Here is a 23,729-nt window from a genome sequence, read left to right as displayed (position 1 = left end):
ATTATAGAAAACATTTGATTGTTCACTACAATCACTCTGAAAATTGTAATTTTACATACGTGATACGCCCATGGCAAAATTGGCCTAGCTACTTGAAACCTTATCAGCAAAAATTAAAGCATATTGAGCTATTAAAATCAAACTAAATCACAGTACTACAAAATACTCTATGGAATACAGACTACACCATAAGGATCTCCAACATGCAGAATGAATCAACTAAAAATTAAATCATACCGCATACCATAACAATTCTACGCGTGTTAAAGTTCGATCTTCGACTTCGTAGAATTACAGATTATAGATCTCTAACTAATAGTGAGANGGTAAAAATGGTGGTTACTATACTTGAATAAATCCTCAATTATTCATTCCAATTGTTCGTTTTATCATTCCAATTCTTCATTTTATAAAAAATGGTGCATTGGAAGCTAAACATGGGTCATTGTATCATTGATTGTTGATTCCAATTATTACTAATCTTTATCATTAATTGCACAATACCAATTCACACTTATTAGTTAAAAAAATGGTGATTACTATACTTGAATAAATGAAATAATAATATTAAATTTTGTAGCCTCGATTTAAAGTCTATTATGTTAATAATAATAATAATAATAATAATAATAATAATAATAATAATAATAATATAATACTCCGTAGTAATAATAATCTAAAATTCTTAATATAATTTTCCTAATATTAATAATAATAATAATATAATAATAATAATTCATAACTCTTAATATAAGTTTGTAACTAAATTTTCCTATTAAATCTGTTTATAAAGGTAATTATAAATATAGAATTGAGAANATTATTCCTAATATATTTTATCTAAAAGGCTTCTTTCCTGTTTTTTATAACATTGTTCCATATGTTAATCCGTTTAATATGCTAATCTATATAGGTAATTACCATATACTATTTACCATCTAAATAACTCGTGGTAATTACCAACTGTATTTAACATCTAAATTTATTATGGTCATTAAACATAGAGATTTCATTCTTACGATAATTTTATATATTTTTACTTCAGATAATGTCAATTACCTGTGCATTTCATTTGATTACTTTTGAATAAAATCTTAAAAATTATGACAACTAATGAATTAATATTGTTGTTCGTAATTAATATAAATTTTATCAAATCAGTTAACGAAATTGATAATACACATATTACATCCATAATTAGAGGAGATTAACAAAATTATGATAATTATTTCAATTCACGTATTATTATGCTAATTCACATATTATTACGTCCATACAATTATGTAAATTATTTCAATTCACAGATTATTACACATATAAAATTATGCTAATGGTTACTTTGGAATAAAATATTAATAATTATGGTCATTGAGAAATTAGATCAAACATTATACTTTTATTAAACGGTTTTTTATACTTGCCGTAATTTTATCTAATCAATTAAAGAAATTAATGGTACACATATTACGGACATAATTAAAGAAAATTAAACATACACATATATATTACGGATAAAATTAAAGAAAATTAAACATACACATATTACGTCCATAATTAAACGAAATTAAAATATACATTATTTTTTAATAATAATATATACTCCTTAATTACCATACTTATCATAATACATGGACGTCATAATTGGCATAATATTAATCTATACTATATATAAAAACATAAGAATAGTAAAGACATATTTTAAATTTTAAACAATAGTAAAGGTAAATTACAAATAGAATGAAAATATTTCAGTAATAATATTCTACATCATTAATTAAAATTTCCAGTGGATCTATTATTCTAATTGACTAATTAACTGAAAATAAAAAAAAATCGACTAAAAATGAATCTGATGTTACTAATTGATTGAATATATAAAAGGAAATGAATATTAATAATTGACTGTAAATAAAAAAAATATCCATAATTAACTAAAATGAAAAAGGAAATGGTCATATCATTGCAATTTATTTAAAAAGGGAAAAAATTCTACATCATAAATAATAAAGGCATATTAGAAACAATATTAAAGATAAATTAAAAAAGGAACGGAAATTAAAAATGAAACGGAAATATTTCAATAATAATATTCTACATCATCAATTAAAAATGGAACGAAAATTAGATAAATATTACTACGTAATTCTTTTCATTTTTCCTAGATAAGGTTGCCTAATATTAATTTACACATAACAATCGGAACTAATAATTAAAAAAAAATAGAAGAACTTCCGGAGACGTCTGTTTTTTTTTAAATATTATTATTATTATTATTATTATTTAATTATTTTAATTAAAATTATTTAAAAAGTTTATTTCAAAATTAGTAACCACCATGTCATCACAATTGTAGGTAAACAGGTCAATTTGGACTTTTTTTTTTGAAAACATGTCAATTTGTACTTAATTGCATGAGTTTATATAGTTCAGGAATCCAATTGCATTCTTTTTGAGTTCGATGACCTAATTGCAGTTTTGTGTGTAGTTTAGTGGTTTATTTGACCATTATTCCGAGAAAAATGATATTACTAATTGATTTAAAATATAAAAAGATCGTAATCCATATTCTATACTATATATAAAAGTAAAATCCTCCTATTTCATTCCCCGCCTAAACTTTTGTAGTCAATTAATGAAATATTTTATTGGTCAAATAACTAATAAAGCTTATTTGTTAAGAAAATGTAAAATAGAAATTAACTAATATCTATAAATTGATAATATGTATACTCACGTATCAACACTATTAATAAAAGTAAAATCATTTATCGGGAAAAGAAAAGGATATTACTAATTGACTGAAAATTATTTAAAAACTTTAATAATTAATTATACTTTCCTTTTGAAAACTCTAAGTTATTTAAACTTTAAAAAAATTAATTGAACATGGGTTGTTAGATTTTTATAATAATCAAAATTAATTCATTCAAATATGGAGGAGGAAGATAAAACTAAATGCAATATGGGGAAAATGAATATACTTAAAGTATAAAAGTATAATTACACATATATTAGTGTAATTGACTAATAATAATTTCCTAATAATTATTATGATAATTAAGTTAAGCATTGGTCGTTGAATTTATTTTTATAATAATTACAATTAATTTATTTCTCATTTTCTCATATTTATTTTAGTAACAATATAATTATATAAATCATATTACTTATAGATCTTTTTAAGATAATTTTAGACAAATAAGTCATATATTATTCAATTAATTGAGTAATATTTTTATACTAATCTTATAATCATTCAATTAATTGAGTAATATTTTTATACTAATCTTATAATCAAATAATTAATTGAGTAATATTTTTATACTAATCTTATAATCAAATACATGTACACGTTCAATATTAGAATTTTTTATAATTTCATCTTTATTTTTATTATCTCAATATATAATAAAAAAAAATTTATCCACGCCCGGGTAATTGGACAATTATTTGTTCTAATTCAAAGGAAAACATCAGAAAACATAATCGATCCAATCAATTTCATCAATTGCGCTATATAATATTCGATGTTATAATATATATAATTGTATATTGATCCAAATATTCTTTAAATATTATAACAAATCCATTCCGTGCAACGCACGGGCGAAAATACTAGTGCTTATAAAAACAATAGAATCGTCAAAGAACTTGTAATCAAGTCGTATAATTGTGACATTTTCACATTATAATAGATTCAGTAGTTCTTTAAAATAAAAAAAAAACAATGAAATTAATATTTCTAATAAATTCTTTACCATATGTTATATTGACTAACGTTAAATCCTTTCCGGAAACTTGTCAGTAGTTATGGCCGGGTTTTCCTTAGCCAAAACCTTACGCCCCAATGCCTTGAAATCAAAACCGCATTTGTGTTCTTCCGGGAAGCGATGGGGCCCACAAAACGTTCCACCACAACGGCACCCAAAGCTCATCAATCCAACCTTCTTATTGCAACACAAACACCTCTTACTCTTCGCCGGCGCCGGCGCAGACTCGGCGGCCAAATCGGATGAATCTTGCGGCGACGACGTGAGAGTAACGGCGGTGGCTAACTTGGTAATCTCTTCTTTCAGATAGTGGGTGTAGCACTTAGAGCAGAGGAAGTTGTTTTCCGGCGAGCCGAAGAAACCGCAGCCGCGGGCGCATTTCCGGGGACTTATCGGCTGGCAACTTTGTGATTGTGAGTTCGACGACATGTTTGATCGATCTCTGATCCTTCAATTCCTCTTAAATCTCTACGAATTACTGAAGAATGTTTTAGAGGTTTAGAGGCTAGCTAGGGCTTGCTATATATAAACTGATAATATCTGTCTTGATTAGTAGATATGTTTTTTTTTTTTTTGAGACAAGATTAGTAGATATGTTATTTGTAGGATTTCCATATTGGCGTAGAATTGTTGTTTGGATATACAAAGTTTATAATCAGAAATTCGGAATACATAAATAAATAAATAGTTAATTTCATTTATTTTTCTAAATTTATAGATATTAGTCCACTTTAATCTTTATTTAATTATTTTTGAAAACATTTCATTTGGTCCAATAGATGTTCTAATAAAAGGACTAGAAACGTAATGACATATATAAATATAAGACCCAAAAAGAAAAAAATGAATTAACACTTAAAACTAAATGGACCGAAATGTTTTTGTATTTAACTTCATTTACACGTGGAAATTTTTATATCTAGAAATTTTATAATTTAAGAGCATAGTTTTCGTTTTGAAAGAGAGCTAGGTTGCTTGGTGCATCAAGGCATTGGTCTAGTGGTAGGTCTCAATTAAAATTTGCTTACAATAATAGGGTGAGGGTTCGATTCGTGTCACAAATATTGGAATTTAGATTTTTTTTAGAATTGAATTTGAACAATTTAGGGTTATTATTTACCTCAAAACAAGATGGTTTTGAATGAAATAACTCATTTAAAAAGAAAAATAGCTAATCGGCTGACTAGGGGTCTAGTCGGTGCTACGGAAGCCTAGTCGGCTGCCTAGACCACTAATTTTGATGATACGCTAGGCGGCCACTGGTGCACAGAAACAAAAATACCAATAAAATGTTACCAGTTCAACCAACTTGGAGCATAGATATATAAACTCAGATCAAGTTGCATACAAACGATTCGATTGAAAGACACAAAGCAAAAGTGGTTACGAAAGGGTATACCCCTATCAAATACTGAGTTTGGATTATTTGAACATTATATTTTCTGAACATCTTTCAGTCAAATTGCAAAGATAGATGACTACAAGTCTACATTAATAATTATGCAAGCTTTCCTGGCGATTGCTGCTATGAAGGCTATGAATGGCTGACATTTGCATCAACTTGACGTAAGTAATGCATTCTTACATATAGACAAGAAAAGTAATATGAAAGCTCTGGAATGAGTGACCGAGTAGGTGAAGCATGATTTTTAATTTGAATTTAGATGGTCATGAGTTTAATTTTTACCAACGTTCTCTTAAAGTGTACGTGCAATTCAAATGGAGGGCTGCTAACCCCTGCCCAAGAGTCGCTAGAGGAGGTAAATCTCAATCAGACTCATAGTCAGTCCTTATTATTGACTCTGTGCATAAGGGATCCATCTTCACACTTTCGTCAATTTAGGGAGCTGCCCAAACTCTAGCCTGGGGAGCCCTAACTCCAAGATGTTGGTGAGATTCGTACTCCCATCCTACCGCTAGAGTGATGACTTTATGTAAAGTGGTCTACCACTAGTGTTAGCCCTAGGGCATGGTTAGCTGCTTAGGGCCGGCTTCGGGGCCAACCCCGAGTCGTCTTCTTGGATCATGGGTCCCCATTCTTGGGTGATTTCTAGTATCTCCATCAACTATACTATTTTTTTTTTTGAAAAAGAAATGTTAAATTTAATTTCTCCTTTTGCAAGAGAAGTTGCTAGCTGGGTGTTCAAGGCATTGATTTAATGAATAAAAATTCATTTAAAACTTGCTTACAAATGTAGGGTACGTAAGGGCTCAAACCCTGACATCTTGTCGTTTTATATATTAAAAAACTAAAACACATAATGTGTCTATTACCACGAAATCACATACAAATATGTAAAAAAAAAATAAAAAATAGAATAATAACATACATATATACTCTGATTTTAAAATAAAATTTTGATTAGACTATCGATTTGATAATCATAAGATTCGACGACTCCCAATAAGACACTTTGAATTCTTACTTATATTATAATCCTTATAAAAAAAAAAATCTTCAAACACCTTGTGGTCAAGTTACTTTTAATTTTTCACATTATAATAAATTCAGTATTCAAATCCTTTCCGGAAACTTGTCATGAGTGATGACCGGATTTTCCTTAGCCAAAACCTTACGTCCCAAAGCCTTGAAATCAAAACCGCATTTGTGTTCTTCCGGGAAGCGATGGGACCCACAAAACGTTCCTCCACAGCGGCACCCAAAGCTCATCAATCCAACCTTCTTATTGCAACACAAACACCTCTTACTCTTCGCCGGCGCCGCCGCAGACTCGGCGGCCAAATCGGATGAATCCCGCGGCGGCGACGTGAGAGTAACGGCGGTGGCCAACTTGGTAATCTCTTCTTTCAGATAGTCGGTGTAGCACTTGGAGCACATGAACTTGTTTTCCGGCGAGCCGAAGAAGCCGCAGCCGCGGGCACATCTCCGGGGACTTGTCGGCTGGGAACTTTGTGATTGTGAGTTGGACGACATGTTTGATCGATTTCCTTCAATTGCTCTTAAATCTCTACGAATTATTGAAGAATGTTTGTTTGTGAGGTTTAGAGGCTAGCTAGGGTTTGGTATATAAAAACTGAAATATTCCGTATTAGCTAGGTAGTATGATTATAGGAACCCAAGTCGGGTTCGAAATCGTAAATTGGTAGATATGTTGTTTATAGGATTTCCATATTGGCGTAGGAGTAGGATTGTTGTTTGAATATATAGATAATTATGAAGTGTAATGATTATTAAACTTAATTAATTAATTTACATGCTAAGAAATATATTTTTTGATTCAATTATAAAAAAAAAATAAATGATAGTTATTATTATTATTATTATTATTATTATTATTAATCATCAATGAAATTTTAGAATTTTCTATTGTATTTTATCGTATTTAAATTACTCTAGAAAATTTTGAAATTAATATAACTAAAATAAAAAGTATTTATAAATATCATATCAATATAGAATATATGTGATTTATAATGTGATTTTTGATTAAAATTAAACTCGTAAATCATAACCTTCTGGTATGAAAGCCATTCTTCACCTACTCGAACACCCCTTTCAAAATAATGTTATAATTAGTCAATTCATATAGCATGATTCTTTACTAAATCAAAGGGGAATTGACACTTTGAATCTCTCATCCCACTATGGTGTAAATTTAATCATTTAATTATTTGACATACATTTGCTTTGTATGATTTTAGAAGAGTGGCAGATTAAATTAACCCCTTGATTTAGGGTTTTAATAAGGACCCGATGCATCACTTTCATCAAAACTTAGAAACTAAATTTGTATCACAAATAATTAAGAGATGATGAGTTATGTAACAAATTGACTAAGAATGTACGAATCAATAAGTCCGCAATAGAATAAGGGTAAAATAGTAAGGGAAGTAAATTGTAATAGTATTTCATTCGTTGATTGACATAGGAATACATATTACAAAGAATGTCTTGTAGTAAGATTGAACATGATTTGCCTATGCCAAGACAATGGTCATTTATACAAGGAAAAAGTCCTAATCAATCCCTAAAAATATGAGGCGGCAGGACTGAATCAAGGCCCAAGGGGAGGGCTACATGACCCAATCAAAGCTCACCATTCCGGGCTTGAAGACGGGCTCCAATACGGGAATAGTTAGTTGCTCGAGGCCGACTTTGGAGGCCTGTCCCGAGTTGCCAATCTCGGGCTCAGGTCATCTTCTTGGGTCTTGAGTCCCATTCTTGGGTGATTTTCAGTATCTCCATCAACGAGTAAATTATGAAATGGTCTATCAACTATAATGATTTCGCCATTTTTCACATCAACTTCCATTTTTTTATTACGAGGGAAACTCGCAACCACTACCTGATGATGTGCACTTGATAAACCGCGCCTTGTAACACTAGCCAACAAATGATTATAATAAAGTAAATCAGTCTAGGTTGCTCATAAATGATCGGTTCAAACCAAGAAAGCCAACAAACCGCACTCATTAAGAATCAAATTAACATGGAATGTTTACCAAGATCAATTACCAATTTTGTCTAATGCTGTTTTTTTTTTTTTTTTTACTATATATCAAACTTGTATCTTTCTTTTTGCAAACCAAATGGACTGTATGTTAAACTTGAGCTAGATAAATATTCTAACTATATATATATATATATATATATATATATATATATATATATATATATATATATATATATATATATATATATATATATAACACATAATTTAATTTGTCTATATGCCGAATGTTATTATTCTTTAACTAGTATTTTCACCCGTGCAATGCACGGAATGGATTTGTTATAATATATTAAGAATATTTAGATCGATATATAATTATATAAATTATAACATCAAATATTATATAGTGCAATTGAAGATCTGTTTTGGGTCGATTGACCGTAGATCGTTGATATTCTCAAATTCAGTGTTCTAAAATAAGTGTATAAATACAATATGTAGATAATTTGCATTGCATTATATATCATTAATTTAATTACTTGTCAGTTAGTTATTGCAAGATCTTGAGATACACTTATATTTTGATATTCAGTAAGTATAACTATATTAGAGAAAAATTCACCTGAGAGTAATGGGATAATCAATTGAGTGATGGTTGGTTGCACGTTGATATTCTCTGGACAAATAACTGTTGGAAAAAATAGCATAAAATGACATTTTAGTGGCTATATTGTGGTACAAATATATGTGGAGTCCACTTTAGATTTGGGTCCGGTCAAAGTAGATTCGAGTTCTTCGTAGTTAGACGAAAAGAGTGATATATTGTATGCTCAAAACGGATAATGTGTGAATGAGAAATTGGTTCACAAAGTTGACCCATTTGAGTTAGAAAAATGAAAAGAAAAAGCTTTCAAGTAGCTTTTGTCCCACATTGGTTTGTGAAGTGGTTTGCACAACTACTTATACAAGAGTCTTTCCAAGGCTTATTGAATTGTATAACATAAAGGCTCTCTCTCGCGCGCAGAGGGGTGCAAAAAAATGAACTTGAAAAGGCTTGACTCATGTGCGCCGACACCTACAAGCACTCTTATGCCAAATTATGGAAGAAAGTATTATAGGAGTGTTTTGAAGATATTGGCACTACAGGGGAATATTTATGTACTATATTATTACGATTAGTAATTTTAATCTAGAATTGTATTACTATATTATTACGATTAGTAATTTTAATCTAGAATTGTATTACGAATAGAAACGTAGGGAAAAATATAATCTAGAATTGTATTACGAATAGAAACGTAGGGAAAAATAAAGTATTATAGGAGTGTTTTGAAGATATTGGCACTACAGGGGAATATTTATGTACTATATTATTACGATTAGTAATTTTAATCTAGAATTGTATTACGAATAGAAACGTAGGGAAAAATAAAGTATTATAGGAGTGTTTTGAAGATATTGGCACTACAGGGGAATATTTATGTACTATATTATTACGATTAGTAATTTTAATCTAGAATTGTATTACGAATAGAAACGTAGGGAAAAATATTTTATTATGAATTGTATTAGGATATTTTAATGTACAATTGTATTACGAATAGGAATTGTATTACCATATTTTAAAATATTAAGCAAGCGGTGTTTTGGGCGGGGAGTTAAAGTTGAGAATATTGTTTTTATTAATAGTATAGATAGTATAGATTCTATAAAAAATATATATATATTATCAAAGAATTATTCATAAATATTTCTGAATGTATATTGGTTAATGGATTGCTAAATAGTATTGCAACATGTTTTGTTCACCCACATACAAATAGTTCCCCCAATAATTTTTTAAAAATGAAATTAATATTTTATTCTCCACCAGCCAGCCAAACTATCTGTAATTCTTTTATGCTATATTAACTAACATTCGTGTTTTCCAAAAAAAAAAAAAAACAACTAATATTCCTTAAATCCTTTCCGGAAACTTGTCAGCAATGATGGCCGGATTTTCCTTAGCCAAAACTTTACGTCCCAAAGCCTTGAAATCAAAATCGCATTTGTGTTCTTCCGGGAACCGATGTCGCCCACAAAACGTTCCTCCACAGCGGCACCCAAAACTCATCAATCCAACCTTCTTATTGCAGCACAAACACCTCTTACTCTTCGCCGGCGCCGCCGCAGTCTCGGCGGCCAAATCGGCATTTGCGGTTGAATCCTTCGGCGTTTTGCATGGAGACGTCGTGAGAGTAACGGCGGCCGACTTGGCAATCTCTTCTTTCAGATAGTCGGTGTAGCACTTGGAACATAGGAACTTGTTCTCCGGCAGGCCGAAGAAGTCGCAGCCGCGGGCACATCTCCGGGGACTTGTCGGCCGGCAACTTTGTGATTGTGAGTCCGACGACATGTTTGATCGATAGATCTCCTTCAATTCCTCTTAAATCTCTCTACGAATTGATGAAGAATATTTGTTTTGAGGTTTTGAGGGTAGCTTTTATGGTTTGGTATATATAAACTGAAATAATATTAACCTCCCACAACCACAAGTATATATATATGATTATAAGAAGGAACCCTAGTCTGATTCGAAATCGTAGGCTGTCTTGATTAATAGATATGGAGTTTATAGGATTTCCATATTGGCGTAGAAGTAGGATTATATTATTGTTTGGATATATAAACTTTTTAAGAATCGGAATAGATCAAAATTAATAAATTAAATAAATAATCACTAAAAAAGAAAGTATATTGAATTTAATTAGGAAAAAGAAAAGGGAAAAAGAATTAATAGTGAAATCCAAGGGCGATGACTGATTTGGGAAATGAATTTGTGAGGGTAATTATATGGTATTTGATTCTCAATAATAATAATAATAATAAATGCACTTGAGGATTAGCCTATCAAATTTTTTGACCATCAAAAAAAGTATGTAGTAATTAAAAATTTTGACCATTTTCAATGGGCAGTCAATAATACTCATAAAGAATTTTTTGGATTCTTAGATTGGTCAAAATGTTTTTTTTCGACCACTATAGGGTGGTCAAAAAATTGCAAAGTTTCAAGCAATGTATTAAACCCTAAACCAGAATTTTCGAATAAATAAGGAGTAAATAACTTACGAGAAACGAGTCACCATCTACAATTAAATGTTATATCAACGATGGGGGCAACTAACTCCAATAATCAAGTTGGTCAATACTTAGCTATCTATTGATTTACTTAATTTGAGTCGATTAACTATGAACAACTTAACTAGACTAATGTATACTGTTTTACCTCATTGTTGTCTTTTTTTCCGACTAAGATCATAAGGCAGATTTCGCCAAGTAGAGATGTGTCAAACAAACGAGTTAGCTCGAAGTCCATTCCAAGTCCAACCTATTTGTCCCAAGCCAATTCATTGACCCCTTACATTTTTTTAAAAGATATAATATGAATATACATTATAATGGAGTAATGCCCATGTGATTATCACAATTTTTAGAAAGTTGTTCAAGAATTTGTTTAACATTTAATATTTGGACAAATTTTATGTGTGATGCAACATATTTGTGTGTTACCGGTCATTGGATTGATAATGAATGAACATGCAGATGGCAAGCCATATCAGGCCAGCCCAAGCTCGCCAACCGCCTATTCTACCCAAAGCACACATTTGGATAGCGACGGCAGACTTTCACATATATCAATACAATGTCATTTGGCAGAGATAATTGTAATTTGACGAAGTAGTTTATTTCTAGTATAATAAAATGTACACTGAGACACGAAGCTGCTGTTTGATACTCATCTTCACAAATCATAAAAGCAAAATTGAAAATGTGTCCTAAAAAGTAGAAAATTAAATTTTAAAAAACACATAAAAATAAAAGATGATAATCAAAAAGATTACTAGTAAATTGGCCTACTACTTCCTCTGACAGTAAGTTGCATAGTCCATATGTAGACTGTAAGATAGTACAGTTTTGACTACCTCACTTCAAAACTTTTAAGTTAGATCAATGAAGTAATTTAAAAGAAAAAAGAAAATTGTTTATGTACGTTTTAGGAGGATATGAGATACACCCTGCTATTATTGATGGGGAAAAAACGAATAATTTTAATAATAATAACCCTACACAAACTAAATTTACCTGCCCAGATGTCCTAGCTTGTTTATCTGTTGAAAAAGACGAGTGTTTTTCTAAGCCAAAACTTCTTCCAAGATGCAATTATGGCTCGAGCAGATGGCTAAACTGCAGCTCGTTTTTGGAAGCTGGTATCCTGTGATTGCATCTTTTTGAAGGATGCAGTGCTCAAAAGAGTTCTGTCAATTCAGAATGGCTATGTGTTTAATGTGAAGCTCTGATCTCTCAGACGTAAGATATTGCTCCTGTTGTCAATCCGAAAGCATCTCATCCAACTCAGATTCCTCGGACATTAAGCTTTCATTTAAGTCTTCTTCCTGCTCTAGTTCAGACATATCCACTAGATCATCTACATTTTGGTCATCATCTTCCTTTTCTGACTGTATATTCCCCCCATCACGGGTTTCTTGGGGACCCAATTCCAATTTTTCTTTGGCATCAGAGACGCTGCAAATGCAGGGTGAAGGGTATTCATGAAAACCCCTACCAGACTTTACCTCCATGGGATCCCCCATGAAGCCTCTCTGAAAGTTATTAACTTGGGATGAAAATTCTTCCCATGTCATGTTATCCCGGCCTAAAAACAGACGCCACAATTTCTTGCCATTTGGCCGAATTGTAGGTTTGTGTCCAAAGTATCTCCTGCAGTCGAGAGAAAAATAAAAATAAAAAATGGCCAAGCTTCTTTTAGCAACTTATGACTAAAATAAGATCATAATATTGTAAATTTAATATGAAGTGTTTATGGCCTGTGGTTTAATGGCTAACTCAAAGTATTAAATTGAGTAACTCAAGTGATGTACTAAGGCTACATGCCTCATGATTTATAAATAGAAGCTTTGTCAAAGACCCACTTAATTTCTCATTTTGGAACTATAGAATACTCCAGCTGTCAGAAAATAGTTGGCCATTTCATAGTTTTTTTGGTCAATTTGACAAAATTTTGAATTTTCAGCAATGATAGATAAATTTAATTTCTTATATTATTTAACTAAACTAAAAGTACTATTTGACTTGGAAACCAAAATCTAAAAACTTCACAAATATATATTTGAAAAAGTCAATCAAAGATAACTTTAGACGGTCAATGTGAAGTGAAGTGAAATGGATCAGTACAAATAGGAGGGAGTACCAAAATAAGTAGCAACATACCTTCGTCCTGATAAAATTTTTGCCATGTTTCCATTGTTGTTGGTAACAAAAACATCACTTTCATCACAAACTATGAAGTCTAGTGCAGCCATGCGGGCAGAAAATCCAGAAAATGATTGTAGTTCTTCAGCGGTGGCTAGAGTGTCCTTTGTATGGAAGTTTGGAAAGAGTTCCTTCAAAGGAGCCAATGTGTCACCTCCTCCATATATTTCACCAGATGCGACATAGATATGAACATCATTGCCATATCCAAGTGCTCTCAACATCAAACCTACTTCTTCAGGAGTTAGAGGGCATCTTCCTTGCCTCCTCCCCTTATCTGGATTGCTCCTCTGCAAAATGAATTTAGCATAACACTCATCTCTATCAAAATTGGATATAAAATGCGAACAGGAGATAAGGTTAGGTCAAAAAGTCACTTGTCATTTGTCCTAGTAGCAGTGGCTTCTGTAAGTACTACATTCTGCGATATGGAGCATGACTGATGACACCTTAATCTTGTTCTAGTTAGCATTGTATAATAATATTAATAGACTGTACCATTTAAAGTGATGGAAGGAAGTTTCAGTCTAAAAATCTTTTGAAGCCTTGGTACATAGATCATCTAATGTCATAGAGAAGTAACATGAAATGAAAAGAAAAGTGAAAGTACTCCTGGAGAAACTTTGACAGTTAGAAATTCTTTATCAAGTCATACTAAAATTTTATGATCAAGTTTATTCGGAATTAAAAATTAGAAATGGTATCATCTAGAAATTGAGAAGATAGTTGGGCTTACATGTAGAGTTTTCCACCTCTTCCTTATTTTCCCAAATGCCATCCTCTCCTCGTCTCCTCCACCATAATAGCATCCTGAGAATGCAAGCATATCAGGTTCAAACCTGTTGAATAAAAAAGTATACAGTATCAGCATGCTTTCTTATCCCTTATCTTCTTTTGGGTAGATCATCAACATCATACTGAAGCTATTACTATTTCCAAAATATTCCCAGGCCTCTAATCTGATATGTGCATCAACCAAAACCAAATAAGAAAAAGAGGCATTTAATAATAAAAATTAATTGAAGTTGTAGGTTAGCAGTTTTGCTCATTTGTGCCTAATAGATTATGAAACCATCGGATGCCCTTAACTTCATCTCATCATCTTCCATCTTCACATGCATATATATATATATATATGGAGTACCCTATTATGTATAGTAGTAACGAATTCTATTAGGTACCTCACAAGTTGAAGTAATTGGGCACCACTCAATTTTAGAAAATGATTTGTATTGATAAGTACACTCCCACTAATGCAAAATCCCACATCACTGGGGAAAAGCAAAAGAAGTAAAATAATTAAGCACAAAGAAGCAGTGAAGACAAACCTTAGGTGAAGTGCTATATAATGCTTGCTCTTCATCCTCATTCTCTGGACCAATTCCTTACCGATTTTAAGTATAGGGTCAACAAACTTCAGAGCATGATAATTAACTCTGCATCTCAGTTTTTGCAACTCTGTATCCAATGAACTCGAAAGTCTGTAGTCAAACTTGGGGATCCTAACAGCCTGTAAAAAAAACATATTGCTTATACGTGTTCTTGACAAGACCTTACTATATGAATGTAAAACACAATTATCACCCTCTTTCTCTTTTCATGCAGCAACAGCTTGATAACAACTGAACTAAGGGACTATTTTACACAGCCAGCAAACATGACATCCAGACATCAATTGCATATTTTTGGGATGAGGCTTAGCAGGCAACTGGCAAAGGAATGCATACCTTGTCATCATAACAAACATTCCATATCCAAACAAAATATGGGAAAATAATAATAATCCTTAATAGTATAGATCTATCTGCATCCATAACATCAGATGAAGAAACACTCTACTGTTATCCATAAAATGTTTAATAAAATTATGAACTATAAATCAGTTCATGGTAATCTATACCAATTCATGGTAATTACTAAATAAAGTTGCAGGCGTCTTACAATAACTTGTGTCTACTATAAATCAGTGGAAAACTTACATGCTTTTTATTAAGTATGGGCACAAAGCGGTTTATATAGTATTTCTCGCTGCATTTCCTTGGAACTCGAACATTATTTGGAATCCATGTCTTTCCTCTCCTAAGTGGGAGCTCTTTTATGATTACAACATCATTTGCAAGATAAGATATGAACCAATCAACATCAAATATGTCTGAAAAATCACTGCAAAAGAAAGCACATGTAGTTGATGCCTTTTCTGAATTACATACAGGAGTTGCAAACTCATGGACTTAAGTTTATTTACATATAAATATATCCCTGATAAAGAACTAGTGTGCAGTGCACCGCACATGTAAAAAAGCATTCTCCAAACTTGCCTGGAATCTTTCCAGAAGGAATTCTTGTCTAGTGCTGGAACAACAAGAGTAGCATTCAAAATACGAGCAACAGCAACAGCATCAACTATCTGCCATGTGGAGGACAACATAGTCCACAATGTAAAATATTTAACCAATGAACATCATTCTTTCTACCCAAAGTTCAAGCCAGCAAGAATTTCAATATATTCATAATGAAGAAGCAATATTCATAAAGTCATATTTTAGCAAAGCACCCAATATATGTTTGTGTGTCTGTGTGTCTGTGTATACATATATATCCAGGTTAAGTCACAGAAGATAAGATCCAACTCATTTCTTTTCTTCTATTTCTTTTTCTTTTTGTACAAAATAAAGAGCAAAATAGCTATATTCCAATACACAAATTTTTACAGTTGTGATGAACAAAGTCAACAAACATTCACTGAAAAATAATTACGGAGTACTTCAAAAACAATGACCACTAAATTGATTAACCTGACTCAAAATGGTAATGAGCATTTGGCAAATGAATGATACAGAAAGCATGGTGGACCTGAATCGAATACATTATTTTCCAAAGTAGGTGATAGGAGTCTATACCAATTTTGGTGATCAGTAAATGTCAAATTATTCATTAATATTAGGTTAAACACCTTGAAACAAAAACCTCCCCTTGAGCATATATTTATAGCAACTATCCATAAATAAATAAATGGATTTAAGATCATGATGAAATTTAACAAAAGTAGACTCATGCAACCAGTCATATCACATTTCTTTCATTACTTTCCCTTTTGGCATTGAATTCCATAACTATTGCCCAGAGGAAAAAAATAAAATAAAATAAAAATTACCCCTGTCCTCTGTTGGTTAAGACCTCCACTGGTTGCAATTGACAAGTACCAAGTTGGATTTGTTCTAGTTTTAGCATCTGTGATTTAGTCCAAAAAGGAAAAAAGATCCAGCATTAATGAAATCCAAGATTAGCAAAAAGATCAGAAGTACTAGATGCAATCAATTACAACCCATAGATTAAAATGTTCCAATATATCCAACAGAAATTTACTTACTAGTTTAAAACAATATTTAGTTATTAAGAAAAAAACAATTGACTTCCACCAAAATGTCCAGTTAACAAGAAAGGAAAGAAAATCTTAACAAGGGGTTGGGGAGTACAAATGAAGAAGGCAAGAAGCTGAGTTATGAGCCTTATTCAAGCTTGACGCACTTGCAAATTTACTACTGGCATTACTACATCCATAGAAAAACTTTGCATTTTTTGACTTCCAAAGATCACGATCATGAATTCCTCCACTGGTCTAGATCACAAAAATTAAAACATCAGATTTATAAAACAAAAATTGCAACGATAAAGTTGAGCAAAAGAGAAGACTTCGAATTAAACCCTAACCGGAATATGAAACACCGGAACTCCAGACACATTACTACCGCCTTCCTCCGCCTGAAAACCAAAGTTGAATAAAACTCAAACATATGTGTCCACGCACACCACGATTCTAAAGAGAAGGAAGAAAAGTAGGTTGAATAATGTACCGATATGTCACGGCGGCGGTAGTGGAGCCGATTGCTATCGGTGAGAGGAGGTGCAAGCAATGCAAGGAAGAGGAAAAGGAAGAGAAGGATGAGAGAGACGAAAAATATGACAGGGATTAGAGACCTTGAGCGGTGGTGCTGGTGCCGCCGCCGTTGCAACGACATGTGGAATTGGTGGCGGAGTTGGCCGTCCTGCTCGCTTCCGTTGCCCTCAGGCGAAGAGATTTTACAGAGAGAAAAGAATCGGCGGGAGCCCGATTCGTTCTGCGGAGATTAAAAACGACGGCGTTTCGGCGTCTCGGCGGCGTTTCTTCTAACCGGAAAGGATCAAACGATACCGGCGACAACTCTATTCTCCGGCGGGCTCCCGGTCGGCTAGCAGTGTTCAGTTTTTCACTTCTTTTATTATTTTCATTTCGTACGGAGCACATTAAAAATGGACAAAAAACAAAAAACAAAAACAAAGATGTTTGAGATCTTGATTTATTAAACCCCTTAACTTTACCTCATAACTTAATTAGACTCCAAAAACTTTGTAAGTTACAATTAGGTACATAAATATGTTGATTTAATGCATCAAGATTTAAATGCCTATTAATAATCTATAAAAGCATCTTCAGTAGTAGAGTTTAATGCATTAAGATCTAAATGCCTATTAATAACCTGTAAGAGCATTTTTAGTAATAGAGTTTTTTTTGTTGTTTTTTAAAGAGTTTTTTGTAAATGTAATTATTAAAGAAATAATGGAAGGAGAGAAAAAAAAAACAAATTTGATTTATTAAAAATAATAAATAAAGGTATCTGTCAGGCACGCCTGACGAGCCCGTGCAGTGCATGCGCCTACTGTGCGCGAAATGCACACAGCATCTCTCTTTTCTTGGTTTCCATTGTCACACTACTACTGTTCCAAAAACCAAAATAACATAAGCAATTATCCTCTATCCTACCATATCTTTTCTCCATGTGGCAAACACTATTCCAAAAACCAACAACAATGATGTAGATGTGCTAATAACAAATCACTAAGTTATCTAATCATGTTTCGATGGCGAAAACCGACGACGGCAACCAACACGTCTCGGATAAGGGTTGGATGCCTTCTTCATAAACGAAGATGGTAAACAAAGGGGGCCACTAAAATTGGTCGCCTGCTCTGTCCCTTGGAGATGGTGACTAGTTTGGTCACCTTCTCCAACCATAGAGAAGGCGACCAACCCTTATCCGGCAATATGATGGTCGTCATCTTCGATTTTTGTACCGTAACACTGTCGAAACACATAGTAACTTGTTATTACATGTAACTAGTAGGTATTTGGGTTTTGATGCACTAAATTAACATGGTTATGTACCTAATTACAACTTTTAAAAGCTCGAGACTCTAATTGATTTATTATGTAATGTTTAAGGGTGTATTAGACCCTTTTCCATTAAATAAATAAATGAAAGCAAAATAATATTGTTCAAAATAATATATTACAAGCAAAATCTCCTATGAGGCCATTTCAAGATCGATTTTTTCATAAGTATTAACTAACTATTTTTTTAGAAACACTCATGATTCTTTACAAAATATCTTCACCATCGTGATTCGATCATGTGGCCACCCACTATATATTTAATCCATAAATATTACAAAAGTATTACATTTCTCCTTCTAAATAACAAACAATTTATTATTATTATTGCCAAAGACCTTGTTGTCAAGTGGCATCCGGTGTCCCAGTTAACACTCTCACATGAATAATGGGAGTGGGTTCGAAAAAAAAAACAATTTATTATTGATTAATGTTACATTTTCAAGCATAAATATTACATTTTCACATTTACACGCCCTGTTTCAGGAATAAAGCCCTTAAACTTGATTGAACACTAAAACCCTTAAACTTGATTCATTTATTGCTATTATAATTATTGAAATTAGTACAATTGAAACAATCCAATAAATAATTTGTAAGTTGTAATAATGGAACAGTGATCTGATATGTGACACCAGTTGTAAGTTCATATTGCATTATGAACTCTGATATAAAAATTATGCGTTTTCAGTTAACACATTTCATATCTACAATTAACAATTTTTATACATGTAAACAGTCAAAATAGATAACTTGGTAATTGCTGACATATGATATAATAGCTACAAGTACAAAATTGTCACTTGTAGGTACAAAATGTGTCAACTACAACACAAAATCTGAATGTTATTTTTGAATCAGGTCTACAATGCAAGGTATATCTGGTCCAAGTATAATTTGTCATGTGACACAGTTAAATGCAAGTTGTTGGGACATGAATCTTAAAGGCCCATGTATCCAAATAATATCATAGGCCCAAACGTTTATCCCATGCTTACTCACTCACTCAACTCCCCCTAAAAGCTCTCTCCTAGGCTCCTAGATTATCGCTTATGGCTATGGAGATAGAAGAAGAAGGGTTTTAGCCGGCAACAAAGAACAAATAATTCTCTATAAATTCCAAGCAATTTTGAAAATGTCTTCGTTAACGTTGAAGCCATTCTTCCTATTACAATCTCGACGTTCTTCGTCTTCATCTTCCTCGACTTCTTCACCTCCGGCTCTCGTTTCGTGCCGGAAAACTCGACTCTTTCCTTCCACTAGCATCTCGGTGAGAACTAGTGGCCGGGGAGGGTTCATTGTCGGAGCTCAATCTTTCGATAGCTCCGATTCTGACGGCAAGGACGCCGATAAAAACGATCCTAATGCCGCCGATTACAAACCTCCCAACGGCACTTTGGTACTCTCCGTTACATTCTCTACGTTTTGTGTCTACCGATTATTACATGTTTGTCGCATTTTCTTCTACAATGAGTAATTGATCAGGTTCAAAATCAATCGATAATTTAGTCGCATTGACTGCTTAAAAAAATTAACGGAGTTTGGCAATGGAGGCAGTAGTATTTGTGTAAATGAATGTTGTAGTATCAGCAAATAGAAGTTTTGAATGCATGAATTACTAGTACTGAGTTTGGAAATGTAAATTTTGCAGCATAAGAACAGGACGGATATTTTAAAAAATTAACGAAGTTTGGCAATGGAGGGAGTAGTATTTGTGTAAATGAATGTTGAAGTATCAGCACATAGAAGTTTTGAATGCGTGAATTAATAGTACTGAGTTTTGAAATGTAAATTTTGCAGCATAAGAACAGGAGGGATATTTTGCTGGAGTATGTCCAAAATGTGCAGCCTGATTTTATGGAACTGTTCATCAAAAGAGCGCCTCAACAGGTACTGTTAATGGCTGCATTAAACTGAAGATATAGGCAATTCATGGTATATGCAATGATGCAAGTATGTCTTCTTGGAATTTCATATGGATAATGCATGTTTAGGTCAAATTCAGAACTTCTTGTTTTCCTGTATTTCATCTATTTCTTGTAGCCAAAGAATGTAGGAAGAACTAAACTTTCTCCTGGTGATGCCATGAAAGGTAGTGGATGCAATGCGCCAAACAGTGACAAATATGATGGGAACACTGCCTCCTCAATTTTTTGCAGTCACAGTAACCACTGTATGTGCCTGTGTTTGTCAAGCTTTGCACCCTTTTTTTTGTGGATTTTGATGTCTTTGCTTTATCATGGACATGCATTAGATTTAAGCCTGGCTCCTTATTAATTTTGAGTGTACATTGACTTCTCCTCAGGTTGCTGAAAATCTTGCGCAGCTTATGTATAGCGTTATGATGACAGGATATATGTTCCGAAATGCACAGTTCCGATTGGAGATGCAACAAAGCTTGCAACTTGCTGCTCTTCCTAACCCTGAAACACAGGAGAAAACTGTGAGTTTATTTTTTCATTGCATTTTCCCCTTCCTGGTTGTTTCATATTCAACTTTGATCCCGTGGCTATATTACTGCAGAAATTCTACAAAGTACAAACATTTATGAGAACACATATCATCTTCTCTGATATGATTAAAAAAAAAAAACTACTCCGTAGTTGATTGCATTACGCAGGGCAAAGCTAGAATTTTGAAAAGTGGGGACACACATAGAATCCGAGTATCCGACTACTGTGGATACCTATTATTTTAATAGCATTTTCAACTAATTACTCTGTAATAGTTTATTAATAAAGGAAAAATTAAATTTTAGTAAAAGATATTCTAACCTTCACAATAAAATAGGGACAAATACAAGAAACTTTTATATGTAGCATAGTATATAGATAGATAATGTGGTAGTGCATCCTCTTTATGATGATTACTTTATTACTGTTACTGCTTACTCAACCTACAGCTTTTGTCACATGGCAGGGTAGCTTTTATTCTTAGCCAGTTTTAATTATGGGCTTTATATGCTGTTAAACCTGAGCTAAGACACCAGTACACCACCCACCTTAGCTGTGGCGGGAATAAAGAACTATGATGTCTTTCCCCAAGGTCAAAAGATTAGTTATAATCCACTTTTTGTTCTCATTATTTCCTCTATCCATAGCCTCGCGTTGCACTGTTAATGCTACGAGCTATTCCCATTTATTAATTCTTTACTTCTTTCAATCCCCAAATATCTCTCTTCTAAAATCTCATCCATCACTGATTTACAAGCAACTTAACACATATATTTATTAAAAAACTGATTCAAATTTAGGCATTTAGCAGTATTTATTTAAGTACTTAGGGTCATAAAGTTTGAATATTTTATTTGTCTCTCTCTAAACTCTAACTCCTGCTTGCATCCATAGAGCAACCTAACATAATTGAAGAACATTAAAGGGAATTTGGTCTACGCAGGTCTAAGATGGTGACACAATTCATTCCCTTGTTTATAATTCAATGTTTTATGTTCATATGCACAATGGCTTCAGGATGAATTTTTACTTTACAGTATTTGGATCTCAATTCTATCTATCAGCACTGTAAATATCAAAGCACGGTTCAATTCAAAGTTATAGAGTCATGCACGATATATTTGTGATTTTGCAGAGCCTATTTCCTTTTATCACTGCTGATTATTTTTTCTTATGTAGATTTATGTTCTCAGTGTATCCTAGTTACTTGAATCACTGTTTACATTTTCTTCTGTGACTCTGTCAGACCTTTTCAATATCTGATGGGGAATTGAAAACTCTTTATTATACAGGATTTACCAGATTATGCACCAGGTACACAGAAAAAGGTCACTGGTGAAGTTATTAGGTGGAATAACGTTTCTGGTCCTGAAAAAATAGATGCAGTGAAATACATTGAGTTACTTGAAGCAGAAGTTGAAGAATTGACTCGTCAAATAGAGAGGAAAGCTGCTAATGGACAGAATGAATTGCTTGAATATCTAAAGACTCTTGAGCCTCAAAACCTCAAGGTAAGAATGTTAACAATTCTTTTTTTTTTGAAAGCAATGTTAACAATTCTTGATCTAGGGGGTATTTGAGCATTCTAGTTCCTGATCTTGCATATCATTGATCTTAAGACAAGCTATTCAGTACCTTTGGTTTATCTTTTGTCAGGCAGTTCATTTGTAATTGGTATGACTACCATACCAATGCCTATATTCCGTTATCTTTTGTGTTGATAAACGTCCTGAAAGCTTGTTAGTTCCATTTCCATTTGCTAAGCACTCTCTGGTATGGATATATTATTGTGCAGGAGCTAACTAGTAGTGCCGGTGAAGATGTTGTGCTAGCGATGAACACATTTATAAAACGCCTCTTAGTAGTTTCAGATCCTAGTCAGATGAAGGTACAAACCTGCTTCACAGAACTACCTTTTTAAATTCTTGTTACTTGAACTCAGGATTACCCCATTGCAAATTATCTATTTTTTGTGGTTGAGAGGTGCGACTTTCAGCTGTCAGCATGCCCTAATATATAAACTCATTGACTAGGGACTAGACATTTAGAAATCCTCAAGTTCTTTATTTATTTATTTATTTAAAATGGGCTGCAGACAAGTGTAACAGAGACGAGTGTTCCAGAACTTGCAAAGCTCCTTTACTGGCTTATGGTAGTCGGTTATAGCATTCGCAATATTGAAGTCCGCTTTGATATGGAACGGGTGCTTGGCACTCCACCAAAGCTTGCAGAGCTACCTCCTGGTGAAAATATTTAGCTGCCCACGCGAGTTTCTACACACAACAACTACCTAGAGTCTGTGGTTTTGTTGGTACAAGATTTATACCATTAAAAGAAAATAGTCTTTATGGGAGTTTAGAATGCTGTTTTACATGTTTTTCAGTCTTAGAACAGCTTGCCCAGAAGTGAAAGACAAACCCACAGGAGTAACGCTTCTCCCTATTGTTTTTATTTTCAATATTTTTGTATGCTAAAGCTGCACTCATAGTTTGCTGCTTTGATATTGTACTTGGTTAAATTCATCTTCTGCAGACACATTTGGAGCACGGTTTGGACACAATTTATGGAAATT

At 32.8% G+C, this 23,729-nt stretch overlaps 5 protein-coding genes across 8 annotated transcripts; 1 reads left to right on the top strand and 4 right to left on the bottom strand.

Moving 5' to 3' along the window:
• Positions 1–3,779: 3,779 nt before the first annotated feature.
• On the bottom strand, positions 3,780–4,199 carry LOC116032246 (zinc finger A20 and AN1 domain-containing stress-associated protein 9-like). The gene has a single exon (XM_031274736.1). It carries the CDS (start codon positions 4,197–4,199, stop codon positions 3,780–3,782), a length of 420 nt encoding a protein of 139 aa, XP_031130596.1.
• A 2,086-nt stretch (positions 4,200–6,285) lies between these two features.
• LOC116032245 (zinc finger A20 and AN1 domain-containing stress-associated protein 9-like) lies at positions 6,286–6,705 on the bottom strand. Its single transcript, XM_031274735.1, has one exon. It carries the CDS (start codon positions 6,703–6,705, stop codon positions 6,286–6,288), a length of 420 nt encoding a protein of 139 aa, XP_031130595.1.
• Positions 6,706–10,142: 3,437 nt separating this feature from the next.
• Positions 10,143–10,580, bottom strand: LOC116032244 (zinc finger A20 and AN1 domain-containing stress-associated protein 1-like). Its single transcript, XM_031274733.1, has one exon. The coding sequence runs from the start codon at positions 10,578–10,580 to the stop codon at positions 10,143–10,145; it is 438 nt and encodes a 145-aa protein (XP_031130593.1).
• Positions 10,581–12,045: 1,465 nt separating this feature from the next.
• On the bottom strand, positions 12,046–17,738 carry LOC116032937 (O-fucosyltransferase 16-like). 4 transcript variants are annotated; one of them, XM_031275684.1, is made up of 10 exons: positions 17,350–17,738; positions 17,207–17,257; positions 16,955–17,114; positions 16,650–16,726; positions 15,814–15,902; positions 15,475–15,658; positions 14,824–15,005; positions 14,232–14,334; positions 13,454–13,785; positions 12,046–12,943 (listed from the first exon to the last, which is right to left on the bottom strand). In XM_031275684.1, the coding sequence occupies exons 1-10, from the start codon at positions 17,512–17,514 to the stop codon at positions 12,553–12,555; spliced, it is 1,734 nt and encodes a 577-aa protein (XP_031131544.1). In that variant the 5' UTR covers positions 17,515–17,738; the 3' UTR covers positions 12,046–12,552. The 4 variants fall into 4 exon arrangements, with proteins under 4 accessions (XP_031131544.1, XP_031131545.1, XP_031131546.1 ...); XM_031275685.1 differs by having other exon boundaries at positions 17,024–17,114; XM_031275686.1 differs by having other exon boundaries at positions 16,955–17,109; positions 17,350–17,474.
• Positions 17,739–19,722: 1,984 nt separating this feature from the next.
• On the top strand, positions 19,723–23,703 carry LOC116032080. The gene is made up of 7 exons (XM_031274482.1): positions 19,723–20,103; positions 20,505–20,594; positions 20,797–20,877; positions 21,010–21,147; positions 22,450–22,668; positions 22,953–23,045; positions 23,253–23,703. Exons 1-7 carry the CDS (start codon positions 19,840–19,842, stop codon positions 23,412–23,414), a joined length of 1,047 nt encoding a protein of 348 aa, XP_031130342.1. The 5' UTR covers positions 19,723–19,839; the 3' UTR covers positions 23,415–23,703.
• Positions 23,704–23,729: the final 26 nt, after the last annotated feature.

The sequence above is a fragment of the Ipomoea triloba genome, chromosome 10 (assembly GCF_003576645.1).
Source record: "Ipomoea triloba cultivar NCNSP0323 chromosome 10, ASM357664v1".
Taxonomy (NCBI): domain Eukaryota; kingdom Viridiplantae; phylum Streptophyta; class Magnoliopsida; order Solanales; family Convolvulaceae; genus Ipomoea; species Ipomoea triloba.
Note: the sequence above shows the minus strand (reverse complement) of the source record. Positions and strands in the feature narration are given on the sequence as shown.